Source organism: Amphiura filiformis, chromosome 8 (genome assembly GCF_039555335.1).
Source record: "Amphiura filiformis chromosome 8, Afil_fr2py, whole genome shotgun sequence".
Lineage (NCBI taxonomy): Eukaryota > Metazoa > Echinodermata > Ophiuroidea > Amphilepidida > Amphiuridae > Amphiura > Amphiura filiformis.
In genome coordinates this window covers 46,456,034-46,471,079 of record NC_092635.1, presented here as the reverse complement: position 1 = coordinate 46,471,079, position 15,046 = coordinate 46,456,034, and the positions used below count along the sequence as shown (strand labels likewise).

Here is a 15,046-nt window from a genome sequence, read left to right as displayed (position 1 = left end):
CTTAATTCATAACATTTATTACACAATGGTCCCATGCTCAAGTTTGCATTTAGTGACACCCAATTCAAATACCCACAGGTGTCAGGTTCACATCCTGGCCAACTACGACAATGTTTCTTCCATACTAGATGAGAATTGATGGCAAGATCAACTTGCCAGCACCCAAATTATTTCATAGTTTCTCTTGGTCTTTTCATGGGTTTAGAGTCAAAAGAAAAAATGACAATTTTGAAAATCCACTTAGCCATAAAGCATAATGCTCCCGGTTATAACTTCCTCAAGTAAATTGTTAAGTCCATAAAAATCACAATAAATTTTACTTTCGCTCCATAAAACATCAATTTTTAACCATCTAATATATCTCCTCCACTCCAGACAATAACACAGTTTTCTAAAGTCCTATTCAACCTGTCTCATATAAAATTTACAACTTTTATAATACCAAGGGAACACGGTAACATTTAAATGCTTAAGGTGACTTTTCTACGGAGAATAAACATTGATCATAGGATGAAACAAGGCATCAATTTATTATCAGGATGTTACAAAGTGGTGTAAAAGCCATTGCAGTAGAAGAAGCAAGACAAAGTTTTGTGTCTCGTTAGATGAACAGTTGACAACGCAACTATAAATCATCCGAGTAAAACGGACAACTTCTCCCCTCGAATGCCTCTGATACTGACACGCTTGCCAAATGAATGATCACTTGTTTAGAGAGTGCATAAAAAACTTTGGTCCCTTTCTACACTGATTTTTGCTACTGTATGACAGCGCCCATCCATATTTTCAAGAAAGAAAGCAAACCTCCTTTTTTTAAAAGTTCAAGCATGTAAAATTGATGAGGGGATTAAAAGCGACAAATATTGGTTTTGGTTGGTGACGGTGATGAAACTCGCGCCATTTTTCAACAAGGCCAGTTACGCATTATTTGTCGCAAGTTGATGAATTAACTCAAACTAGTAATAAAGAAAAGGAAGGAAGCACATTTATCATGTCCATTGAATGTGATGCTGTACTATCAAACTGGATTAACCTATTCCAGTTGAAATACATACACCCCTTTTGGAAGTCATGACCTTAATTTCCAACACAGGGGGTGTAAATTTCAAATGGAGTCACCCATTCAGGTAATCCCATTTGAAATTCAAATTCTTTATAATGAATATAGGTAGGTTAAAAGACTTTCCTAAGTTTATAAGGTAGATGTTTACCAGGACAAAGTGTGAACTTTTAAAGGCCTGAGCTGGGTGAAAAATGTCGTCCTCAACATGCAATACATCATTACAGTTCGTAGCAGCCAGCTCACATCCACATTGAATCATTTACAATCTGAACATGGATGATGGATAAAAGTTTTCAAAGGGCAGCTTGAGCTCTTCATCAATTTCCTTGTATATTAATGACTAAGTTGGCTACCCCAAAACAGGTGCACGCTTAATACTGGTATATAAATGATTCAATCATGTTTTAACAACATAACTCAAGAGAAGCTACTTCAAACCAAATTACGTCCTGAATATTATTATCACTATGGACCACAATGGCCTCATCCCAATGGCATTATAGTTCAATAACCTCAATTAAACACTCATAATGCAAAATTTGACCTCAAGTTGCAGAGTATGAGTTTTTGTACCCAAATTTTCTAAGGTCATTCAATGAATACAAATGTATTGGGGTTAAAGAACTGTGCCCTGATAAATGAATTTTGTGGATCCTATTCCTAATGTATGTTTTACTCCAAGGTTGGGACTTTGAATTAAACGAATGATGTTATTTTCGTGTACCAGCATAATTTCTTTGCAATTTTGTGTGTGTTTTGGAGCACTATGCCAGTAGGTTAATTCACAAAATTTATGAATGTCATTATTTTTTCATTTTCACCTCTACTTGCAAAATTTGTAGCAATAAAACACTTGTAAAAATATCAGTGTATATGGAAGGCAGAAAGTATGTCCTTTTTATCAAAGGGGCATACAGTCATTTAATTTTGACCCAAAACTTAAGACCAACCTATCAATATTTTGATAGTGTATTCAAGTTGTGATTAAAAAATGCAGACCATGCTACTGAATTAGACTTGAAACTGTTTGCTTTATGATATTGTTTAAGACATATTGAAGTCTTCAGGCAATATCCTTTTCACCCAAATAATGTGTCCTCAACAGTTAAAATGTTTAAATAATTTACCTTGGACACATTATTTGGGTGTAAAGGATACAACATTACCCTTTACTTCTTAATTATATACATCACTTGAATAGGCTTCAACACAAATAGCAAGAGTTGTCTACTTTCAAAGCAGTAATATACACGCTGTATAAAACTTGCTTTCCAAAACATCTTGCTTCTTGAAATTTCAAATAATTTCAAATAATAATCTATAGCTTTCCCTTTTAAGTCTCAGGGACTTCTAAAAAGTCTTGTATCTATACCAGGGCTTTCCTCGATCACGATCTAATCATTTATAACATGGAAAGTAACATGTCTGTTCACAGGGAAGTCACTGGGGTAGAGTAGCAGATATCCTAGGGATCGGAATTGGTATTTACATCGGATAAGCCCACGACAAGTGCTATTTCCTTTGACTTGAACTTTCTCTGATGTATTGCATGCACCTTTTGCATATAAATCAAAAACATACAAAATAATTGGGAAATTAAATCAATTTTGTATTAACATCAAAAGAAAACCGTTGCCTTTTTAATGACAGACTTGTAACGAAATCACGGCTTAGTGACAGAAATGCTTATTGAAAAAGAGGAAAATGTAAAATTGTCAAATCCTTCCATCCTCTATCACCATGGTAACCACAAAATGGGAGCCAATATTTATTTCTATATGGAGTAATACCTTCGAGTGCACTTTGAGAAAAGCAAACTTGGATTTTTTCCCCCGTCGTGTTCATTCACAATTAAAACTGTTCTGTTCAATTAGCATTATCAAATAATTCGCGCACATCTCAAGTGGTTTAACAAATGCACGCAGGCTTTCCTGTTTTTGCAACTTCTTTGGATATATTTTGTTGTACATTAAGTACGGCTCATGCTAAATTGCTTGATATTTGAAGAGCATCATTTTTGCCAAATATGTTTTATGCTAAAATGAGTGCAACTGTAATCTTGAAATAACAACCATTAAAAAAATTTCTTCCATGGCCTACTCCAGGGAAAGAACAAAATTACGTGCAAACCATTAAAGTTCAATCAGAACCGGGGAATCGTTGCAGCATATAGTTGATGATAGAACCATATTATCATTTCCATAATTTCATAAATAAGAATTGATTCAATTTGACAAGTAACACTTGATTAATTCAATTTGATAATATATTTGATCAATTGGATTAATCACTTACAAACACCTACAAATATCAACTTCATTTTAAATTGCCTTTTGTTAACCATACAATGTAACCGTATCAAACATCAAAAAACCTCAATTCACAAAGCATCTGCAAGAGCAGGTATCCCACTTTATGTGAATGTATCAACATTCAAACAGTCATATGGGCATGGAAAATGTGGCTGACCAAGATAGACCCCCCGTGGCAAGGTATGGCCGTGTGCGTGTCTGGCACCCGAGGGGTCCCTGGTTCAAAACCGCACCAGAGAAAGTTTTTTCTCTTCTTCTTGTTTCTTTCTTTCTTCCTTCTTTCTTCCCTTCCTCCTGGCCAAAATAGGCCTGGGGCGTTAGGGTTAAACAAGCTGTCAGATAAAGATCTTAAATATTGTTTTATTCATTTTTCACCAACCATCTGGCTTTATCTGCACATTTATGTCACAGATTAAATTAGCCCAATGGTCATATTATTCTTTACAACTAAACAATCTCATATTCCAAATAGCCCAAGTTTATCACTAATATTGTTGCCTATATTCAAGAAGATGTTTTGTTCAACCTACAATGTATGTCGCAAGACTCATAATATCGTGGATTGATATTGTTGTTGTGTACGTATTTAGGCGTAACACCTAGGCTAGTTGCGCTTTGAATAAATGTGTAATTGGTGCATAATTATACAAATTTACGCAAGTGTAATTTGGGATTTCATTGATTTGCGTAGTAATAACAACCAAATACTTTTTACAACTTATAGCTTGACTAAAGTATAGCAGCCTGTATTAGTGTTAAGCTGTTCAAAAGTTTCTAAAAACGACCACTTTGACATAGATCGGTCTCAATGCGCAATGAATATTTGACAAAGCAAATAACAAATACATGACAAACACAGCCTTGACAGATAATTAAGTGTTGCCTCCTATATAAAGTGTACGCCATTTAAGTCTACTTATCGACAAATTTGTACCATCAACATACAGACAGTGCAAAATTACCATCCATTACTGTAATCAACTGTAAAGACTTTGCATGCGGCTGTTAAAATCATCAAAACGCTAGATTCGTCCGAAAAATCCCAAGCAGCTATTGGTAAAATTTGTCGCCAATACTGTGCATGTTTGTACTCATTTTAATGCAAAATTTACATAATACATCAGATGTGAATATATCAAGTTTAAACTCTCTGTATTTAATAAATCCTTGCAAAATTTTGACTTTGTAATTTGCAGACGATATTCGCGAGTACAGGGTTAAGAGCAGCTACATCACAAGTTTGGGACAACGCACCAAGTTCCAAGTAATTCTCTTTTCTTCAACACCTCGCTCACCATTAACTGTATATACACCCACCATTAACAACCAGCTTGTTCTAATGACAGCCACCTTGTAAGGCTAATCTATTTACTGTACCTGCACCCTCTGAAATTGACAGGCTACTATAGAGGTATTAAAGTATCTAAAAGCGGCAGTGAGGATCTCATAATGTATTGTAGTTGAGGGTGATGTTGATGTAAGCTTATAGAGGATTTATTTTACATTTGCCATATGTTTTCTTATATTTTGTGTGCAAATTTTGAGCAATGAAACACACAAGTTAAACTGGAATGCCTTTTTGACAGCAATGAGTACACACAAAATCATTGACTATTAGGAGTAAATTTCAAATCAGCTTCATTCAAATGAAATCAAATCTTAATGAAAGCATATCATTTGCTCTCTACCAGAGGGAGGACAGGCATTATTTATAATTGGCCATTTCTTTCTCCATCTTCATCAAGATGACCTGCACATCTCTCGCTCAGTGTGGTCACTTCTCACTGGCTGGCTATGCTATTCCACGATGCGCTTAAATGATAGAAGCTGTTTGGCGATGACCATACGTGCGTCCCTGGCTCTCATAAAAGCTAGTCAGCCATGGATGACTATACAAATACTCGCATATGGAGATGAGGAATACTGAACTAAACAAGCTGGAACACACTGAATGAAATTGAGATTGCGTTTCACTTGAAAAGATGCCCTTTCCGTACTCCGAGAGTGTGAAGCTACCTCATTATAGATAATCATCCTTCAAATTTAAACATTGTTAATTCTGCATCCAAATTAAAAGCCTATAAAATTACCGTGGCAATAGCGCTGACCATCTGTACGCAGAATGAGAGACTTCTTCGTAGTCTACAAGAAAGGTGTGAGGAACAATGCGGGAAGAGAAAGCGAGAAAATGGCTTCGAGCATGAATTATACATAGCCCCAAAGACGTGCTGATCCCCACATCCAAAATGAGTTCAGAATGCGAATTGCCCGGCTCAATTTATATAGCACACAAATGTACATTTAAAGGATATAGCCCCGTTCAATTTGAGGCACTCACACAAAAGCATGATCCTTTCTATTTCTTATTTAGAGAGTGAATGAATGAGAGAGATGTGGTGAGAGTGTTAAGAGAGACAGACATACAGAGGGAGAGTAAGAGGGAGAGGGGTAAGGGCAAGAGAGAGACAAGGGGAGAAAGAATGAGAGTAAGGAAAATATACAAGAGCTGGGGGAGACTGCAAGAGTAAGAGAGATAGGTGTAAGAGAGACACAGGGAGAGGAGGATAAGAGCTACAGTGGGAGAGGGGCAAGAGAGGGTGAAAGGGAGAGGGGGTAAGACAGGAGAGAGGGGGGAATAAGAGTTACAGTTGTAGAGGGGCAAGAGAGGGTGAAAGGGAGAGGGGTAAGACAGGAGAGGGAGAGAGGGATAAGAGCTACAGTGGGAGAGGAAGTAATAGTGGGTGAATGAGAGAGAGGGGTTACAGGTGAGAGACAGAGAAGGGGATAAGAACTACAGTTGGAGAGGGAGGTAAGAGGGGTAAGAGAGAGTTGGAAAGATAAAGCAAGAAATAGGGAGAAAAAAGGAAGAGCGCAACTGTAAAAAATAGATGAGTGAGAGTTAGGCAGTGATATTAACAAACAGGTGAGAAAAGATGAGGAGGAGAGAAAACAAGAAGACATGAGGAGGATATAAGATAATACAGCTCTCTTTGCAAACATCGTCAAGACTTTGTTTCGTATCCAGCCCAGATCTAGCTTAATAGGGAGTTTATTGACAAAGGCTACATCGTGTAGCTAATAACAATCAATTACACGTTTCACCCAGCCCAGTCTGTATGGATTTGTATGACTTTTGGCATTCTGAACTCAACTATAATGTGTTTTGCAAATACACCATTGCCAGATAAGAATAGGGACGCAAAGGAAACACTATAGATTTTTATCTTCATATTATCAACCATTGCATGCGGCGGACGGCCGTTCAACTTTGCAAGCAATGTATGCATATGTATATACATGATGTATACAGAAGTCTTCCTGAGATGATATGAGAAAAAAGGGGGGAAATTACGCCTTAAGTGTCCCCTTTCAAACGCCTCCCTTACACTCTTTGACTTTGAAATTGCAACTAGAGAGCGCAATATCCTCTTAGATACAATAGGATGTGGACAAGCTTCAACTTTAGCGCTCGCACGTCACTGGCATATTGTAAGCCAATTAAAGGCACTCCACTCAATTTCGTTAGCAACAGCTCTATACCTCTTATCAATTTACTGTTCAGGGGATAGCTTATCGTCTACTTAGTGCCAGAAGTAGGTAAGTAAAATAGCTGCCATGTGTAGCTGCCATGTGTTAGATGAGTAAAATATACTGTGGGGAAATTGCCCAATTTTAAGGCAGCTATTTGCACTTACCGACTTCTGTGACTTTTGAGTCCAGAAGTAGGTGAAATAGCTGCCATGAGTTAGATGAGTACAATATACTGTGGAGAAATTGGCAAATGTTCACAGGGCAGCTATTTGCATTTACCCACTTCTGGCACTATTAAAGTAGTCGTTATTAGCACTGAAATTGCCACCTTTTTGGGTGATATTGACATTTGTGCATGTTGTATACGCCACAGATTTACATCGTAGACTGATTCGATTGGAATATAACAATATGTAGTCACCCTGTTCAATTCGATACACCATTACCAATTAACATGTATATTCAGATCTTCTTATAGGTAAAGTTTGTAACATTTTGGTCAAATAAAATAAACCCTTATCTATATAATATGTTTCTTGATAGTTTGTCTTCTTAATATGGATCTAACAGAGCACTTAAATTAGCAGCAGCAACCTGAGGAATGTATTTACGGACTAAAAAAGAAACGTTACAATGATGGCCGAATCTGAAAATATAAGGTATTATTCAGTATATAAAACAAATATTGACTGCTTTATTAGGGTCATGGTTAAAATTATAGGCCTGCTGTGATCTCAAAACCATGCTATGACTCTCCACCTTGGGCCTATAATTTTAACCATGCCCTCATAGCAGTCAATATTTGTAAACTATTGCAATCTTTCAATTTTTGATTTAGCCCAAAAATCTGACCCATCTCATGCACCTGACATGTTAGAGAGGAATGTCAACACTAAGGGTGGTTGATGAGCATGATTGCAGTCAGAAATATTGCATGTTCTTCAAAGCATCCGAGATGGAAACACCTGCATGATTCACTCCATGTTGGCTGAAGGCAAGTCCAAAATCATCTGGCTATCACATCAATGAGTTGGGTTATGATGGCTATGCATAGGTTGATTGAAAGGTGTCATCGCTACAACTGTATTTTCAAGCTGCTTTTCTCTTTGTTTTTTCGCATTTTTATAGGCAGATTTCCAACATCATGCAAAACCAGAAGATGGTGATGGTAGTTGGGAGAACAAGGGAGAGGCCAGACTAGCCGCAGGGAAATATTATTTGCAGGTGAAATGAATGATTTGGTTGAGAGCTGACAAAGTGAGATCTAAATCATTGGTCCTAAATCATATATTTCTTTGAAACAATTTTAAAATACTCATTTGTGATTTTCATTTTTTTTTGCTGGTGTCTGAAGGTGTTGCCACTCTTAAATTACCACCATAAACCACATCTATTAGACTGCACTATAAAACATACCAATGACTCTTTGATCAACATTTCAATAATTCTAGGTTAGCCTTTTTGTCCAATACCACACTGATTTAAATTCCGTTAATTATCCCGGACACCACATACGTAAACAGACGCATGTACGCACACATTCCATCCCAACATATCTGTCGCTACATGCATCTCCATTATTTGTAAAAGGTCAGACACTGACCTGCTTTTTTCAGCCAGTGTATTATCTAACGTCCACTCCATCTTAACTTTTGCGATGGAACCGGAGAGCCCAATATCCTCTCACCGTAAAGACGGACTTGTGGTCCGCACAAATTTGTTAAGAATTTTGTCTTGCTGATTTATTAAGTCTGAATTGCACAAGTCTTAGCTTGCTCCCTTTCGTATTTCCCCCTTCTTGTTGCTTATTTCTTATTCAAAGTCATTAAACATGCATGCGCAGAAAGGTGTATGTATATAGACGAGAAGTGTGATATCAAATTTCCATACAGGTAAAGGGAAAAAGGTGTGGTGAGAGGCAATGGTGTGAAAACACAAGACTTGAGAATACCTGTTTTGTATCAACTCAAATTTATTTGGTTATGTTAAGATGTTATTTTTAGACAAAATGCCAAAGCCTTCAGCGCGAAAACTTGCTCTAAAGCCCTGAATGACGACACTACCTGTCCGCACGGTTTTATACATGATATGGGTTATCCGATAGTAACAAGGTAGACTTGAGGGAGAACAGACGGCTTAGATGCGCTAAACTTTGATCAGCGCAGAATCGGCACAATTGTACTCTAGCTGTGTAGCTATAGATGTTGGGAGTAACATAATGATACACTTAGCACATATATGCAAGTAAGCTTCCCCTTCACACATACATGCACACCTTATAGAACCATACTTTAATGCTATACGTGCTAGCCATAGGCTTCAACATAAAACGTCCCAAGTTTTGAGATATTTTCCCAAAATATCAAAAGATATCTCACGAAACACTGAACCAATACAAGGCTAGTTTGTACTCATTTTAATACATTTTTCATGCTGATTCCAAATATGGTAATGTAAATGTAAAATTCTGAAATTTGAATGTAAAATTTGAAACTTGTCATCTGCAGTGGACACCCGCATGGAGAGTTAGTATTACTTGAGTTTGTTTCTCATGTGCAAGAAGGTCGTAAATGCTTTGTCATTACTATGCACTTACAACCATCTTCCTTCAGTTGGCAAATTTATCCTGAAAACTGGTTTTGTCATGTTGAATTCATTTATTACTAAATGTTAGTTTTCGCCTTCACTATAGGACCAAATGGTTTGAAACAAACCCTTACATACATTTTTAAATGAACCCTTCCCTGTACTGCAAACTCACTGATTAAAGAAAACAAAGTGGTATTATAAAACTTTCTTGTACAAAAGAGAATGGCACAAATATAGAAATTACAGATGTAAACCTATCATTACAGATTCTTGCTTGTCTACTCCTGATCACAGTATAGCCAGGAAGTCGTAATATCATTTGAAAGTTATAGACAGCTAGGGGGTGAAACTACTCGTTAGAAGCACATAGGTAATAAGCTCACTCCACCCTAATCTAGTCTTGATAGAAAGCACAGCAAAATAGGATAGCACGCCAAATCAGTTGCCTATAGAAACAAACAGAAAGCTACTATGTCTTCCTGCCTGAACTATGCAATACTGACTGAAATAATACGCTGTATATCGAAAAACTTACAAAACAATTCTTTTGTTAAGCTATTTTGGAATATAACATATAAAGCTCCTTCCTGGGGGATACACTTTGATACATATTTGTTGATTTGAAACGTCTATATAAAGAACCAAATAGTCTCTTTTTGTGTATAAATATATGAATAAAAATATGAAATTATAAATAAATCACCCCGTTTCTTTGTTGACATTCAGTTTTACATATTGTAGTCAACATCTTTGGCGAAGTCCTACTGAATTAGTAATAATTCTGTTCTTTTAAAAAAGTTAACAAAAACACTTAATCACATTTTCAGCACCAGCTTTAATGGAACATGATCGAGTACCGCTGAACGAAAACAAACTCCATTCCCGGTTCATTCATGATGTATGACAAAATGCATTAATGCACGGATGGGTTTTATGGATATGGGGTTTCCTGTAGTCATATGTGATGCTTTCTCAAGATTTTCATTATTCTTACTACTATTTTATTGATGTGTTTTCAAGAGTTTACTAAGTGCTCATTATGTAAAACACATTTAGAATTGGGTTTGTAACACATAAGACTCACATGATACGATTTGTGAAGCACCAGTGTGGAACTTACTGTAAGTAGGTACTTCCCTTGATTTATTTTATATTTGGTGTATATATATATCTATATATATCTATATTTATATGGCAGAAAGGAAATGGTGGAGGAGAGATTTAGAGAGAGAGACAGAGAAAGAAAGAAAGAAAGATTACAGAAAAAAGAGAGAAAGAAATGAGAGAGCAAGAGAGAGAGAATGAAAGAGAGGGAGAAAAGAATGAAAGAAAATAAGAATGAAAGAAAAAAAGAAGGATAATGATTCTTAAGCATAGAGTAATAAACCTACCAACTGTATCATAGCCATTTGTAGAAGATGTTCTGACAAAAAACTAGTACCTACCTACGACATTGTGTGGATTATCAATAGCGGCGTTATTACTCCCCCATACAATGGTAAGGCTAACTGCCAGATTATTGGTCTCAGCAATGTAGTTATACTGCAAGAAATCAAACAAAATAACAAAACTATTAAACTTAATAAATATTTATTTACATATGAAACATTTTATTTACATAAAACAGGCTCGATATTCAAATATACCATCTTATTTATCTTAGGCACGGGAATCAAATTTGTTCATTATTATGTTTTGATGAGTCAAAGTGTGTGAAAATATTGGATCCAAAACATAATAATGATAAAATTGGATGCTTTACACCCAATATTTATTGGTCTAGCTATGAGTTTTAAAATATTGGACTTGATTTCGTCTTGTCTAATATTTTTAAACTCATAGCTCGCCCAATACATATGGGCTCAATCGATCCAATGTTATATCAATCTCGGGATCAACCTTTGATGCTGCTTCGATGCTTGTAATTAATGAACTATCATTCAACTAACTAATCAGAATTAATGGTAAATTTGCATTGCTCTATTACATTACATACACAGAATAAATGTTATCAAAATTAACAATAATATAAATAAGGATCGACCAAGCATCGATAGTCGATCAAAAGATCAAACTAATTTCACTCCAGTGCTTTTATGATGCTCACATTTCAGAAAAGCAGACAACGCAACATTACAAATGTATACATTACAAAATGATACAACATTACTCAATACAATATTACTTAAAACGTAATGTTGTTAACAATATAAGTATTATGCACACAATTTACTGTTTCCGCAAATAGAAACAAATTCTACTGGCCTTGAATGTCAAAAATCATAAATTTTGTTTGAAAATATCACCAACATGTCTGCACAAAAAGTACTTGTGTTCTTACACAAATGTATTTGTCATACCATAGAGTCCTAGCTATCTCAATTGATTTGTAATTATACTATGGTGGTTTAATTTCACGCATTTCAAACCTGATATCCTGATATCGGTATTTAGACATTATATGGTTGAGATAGAGGGAGATGAAATGGACAAAGCCTATATGTAGTCACTTAATGTGAGTGTCAGTAGTAATTTAGGGATTCAATCATGTTTTCCCGTTGTTCATCACCGTTTAACAACGATGCGGCCGCGTCGTCTGCGTGGTTTACTTCGCGAGGGAGCTTTGCTGACCCAGTGGTTGGGTGACATACATCTTCTCATGTACTGGTGTTGATAAACGGTGATGAATATTGATGAAATGATTGAATCCTTTCAACAACGAAAAGAAGCTAAAGATGATAATATTCATGATTATTTCACGAGGAAATGTCAGTTAATCATCGTCACTACGCCTTACAAAAACTTCGATGATTTCTCTGTTAATATCATCAATAAAACTACAGAATAAAACGGCAAAATTTAGCCGCTGTCTGAAAATACTGAATTCAACTTGTAAGCTTGCATACGCACAAAGGTTCCAGGCATGACGAATTTTCGCTTTCTCCATGAACGCTGTAGTCTTGCTCGCGTTGATGTATGGCGCTACAGTAAAAGTGTGGATTCATCACGGATTAACAACGGTTGGCTCCTGTACAAAGGTATAGGAGGAGTTGTTGAAATATCATGTAACACATGATTGGCTCAGCATAGATGAATGGATGGCGAGATTTGTTGACTCACAGTGGTTGGGTGACATATCATCTTCTCATGTAGTGGTGTTTGATATGGAGGATAAATATTGATGAAAGTTTATGCCTTTGTGATGTGATATGATATAATATATGATATGATATATGATATTATAATGAAGTGAAGTGAAGTGATGTGGGGTGATGCTAAGCGATGTGAAGTGAAGTGATGTGATGTGATTCGAAGCACTACGCCACACCACACCGTGAAGTGCTGTGAAGCGATGTAAAGTGATGTTATATGATGTGACATGGTATATAATCATTTGGTTTTCCCACAGACTTCTCACTCCATTGGTTCATCATCTAACACAGAGGTCTTTGGTTCAAATCCAGCATTGTATGGTTGACAGATGGCATAAGTCATTTTGGATATACAATTCTCTGTATTCTTTGGTGTACATTTGCCAGAGACAGTACACACTACACAGCTTAGCTCAAACTGATATCTTGTCAACAAACAGGCTATTCCATTTGAAATCCATATACCCCCTATGGAAGACATGATCTTAATATCCCACACAAGGGGTGCAGGTTTCAAATGGAGTCACCTATTCAGGTAACCATATTTGAAATTCACACTCCCTGTGTGGAAGATTAAGGTCATGTCTAATGATGTCCTCCATAGGGAGTGTATGGACTTAAATAGAATAGCCAAATCTTTCACCTAGCTGCTAACTTCCTAATTCTCAATTTTCTATCAGTTTACACCTTGCCATTCCTACTTCTGACAAAGCTTGAGTCAGATTCCAAAATTAAAAACCCAATGCAATTAAATTTCCATTTCCAAAAATTCAATTAAACCAGTGGATTAACAGATGGTTTTTTGAATCTAAATATTATTACGACATTTCACAAAACCGCAGAAATATATTGCTTTATTCAAAGGTATGTTGTGTGATAGTATGTCCCATACATCCTGACCATTACATGCATTATCTTAAGAGCTATGCAATATTTGGCTTCAAACTTGATGGATGGATGGATGCATGAATGATGAGAGAATGTCATTGGAGGTCATTCCCTTTAGGTACTCAAGACTGTGGATGTTCCTAACATTTACCTCCATACTCTATCATATTTGGATATATATCTAGTCTTCGTCTCAGCCTTGATATAATTTAACATATTCGGTCAAATAGTCTTCATCTCAGTCTTGATTGAGTTTAGTATGCAATGGAACATGGGTGTGCAGGTGTAGAGATGCTAGACTAGACTCATACAGACCTCAACACAAGGTACAGATTTCCAAGTAATTTCAGACTGCCACAAAGACTAGGCAAACCCTGACAGTCCTGATTAGATATTGTTTTTGAGGTTCATATTCCACTCAATACAAATTAACTGCCCCCTCAACTTTTATTTCTTTCATAATATATTTTATGATATAGAAAACAACTTGGATTAACACACTAACTGACTAACATCACCCGCACACCTGCTTGCAAGATATTACTAATATTCTCCTTGAAAAAGCAATAATTATTTGGGCCGGGATCATCTATTGCTCAAAATCATTATACAATACACCCTCTCTGCAGCAAGCTAAAATATTCATAGAAAATATGTAAAACTGTGCAAAAAAGTGGAAAATTTTCATAACCCAGGTCTGTCAAAGAGGACACCTTTTTCCATGTGTTTGACCAATTTTGTTTAAATTTTTTATCTCCCTTGAACAACCTCTTTGTTTATAATAGACAAGTGAAGTCGTCAAGAACGCATCATTCCCGCTTGTAGCTTGTCATATTTTTTTCATCTGATTTATGAGTTTACAGCAAAACCTATGCTGTAATGAGTTGAATTGTAAATGATAGCCCAGCCCAAATTTAATGGCACATCTGTGTATGTTATGCTGCAATCTTCCACTTCACTTAAATTACTATCATATTGAATAGCAATATTCATATAAGAATTGAATTTACTTACAATTTTTGAGGTTTTGAGTACTTGGAAGGATGTTTTCCCAAGTATTTCCCAGTATATCATTGGTTGTATTTATCAATAATTTCCCACCCGCTTAATTATTCCACACACAAATAATTATTAGCATTCCAAGTACTTGTGAATGTAAAATTATGAAACATGATCTTCCATCTATGGCATTGTCTTTTTCAAAGACATATTTGTGTATATTCTCAGTCATCCAGAACTGTCTTTTTAAAGACAGTTCTTGTTGTACATAATCCATATAAAGAAATACATTAGAAAGTTTTGTTCTCATCCCATGAAATGATATAATTTTTCATAACACCCTGTAGCAATTACCAGATGATTAACATAAATATTGTTCAATATTTCCATACTAAACAGCAGGATTACAAAGCTGTATTTCTCACTCAGCAATTCCAACACAAATACGCAATACCCTCTTCTCGATTAGGTTATAAATTCAAAGCTGTCAATTTTGCAATTCTACAAAAGTT

The 15,046-nt window shown here is 35.9% G+C and overlaps 1 protein-coding gene across 1 annotated transcript in view; it reads right to left on the bottom strand.

Moving 5' to 3' along the window:
* Positions 1 to 15,046, bottom strand: part of LOC140159578 (plexin-A2-like) — a 348,956-nt gene that overhangs the window by 66,014 nt on the left and 267,896 nt on the right. The window contains 1 exon segment of the mRNA XM_072183069.1: positions 10,941 to 11,037. Coding sequence (XP_072039170.1) covers positions 10,941 to 11,037 — 97 coding nt within the window.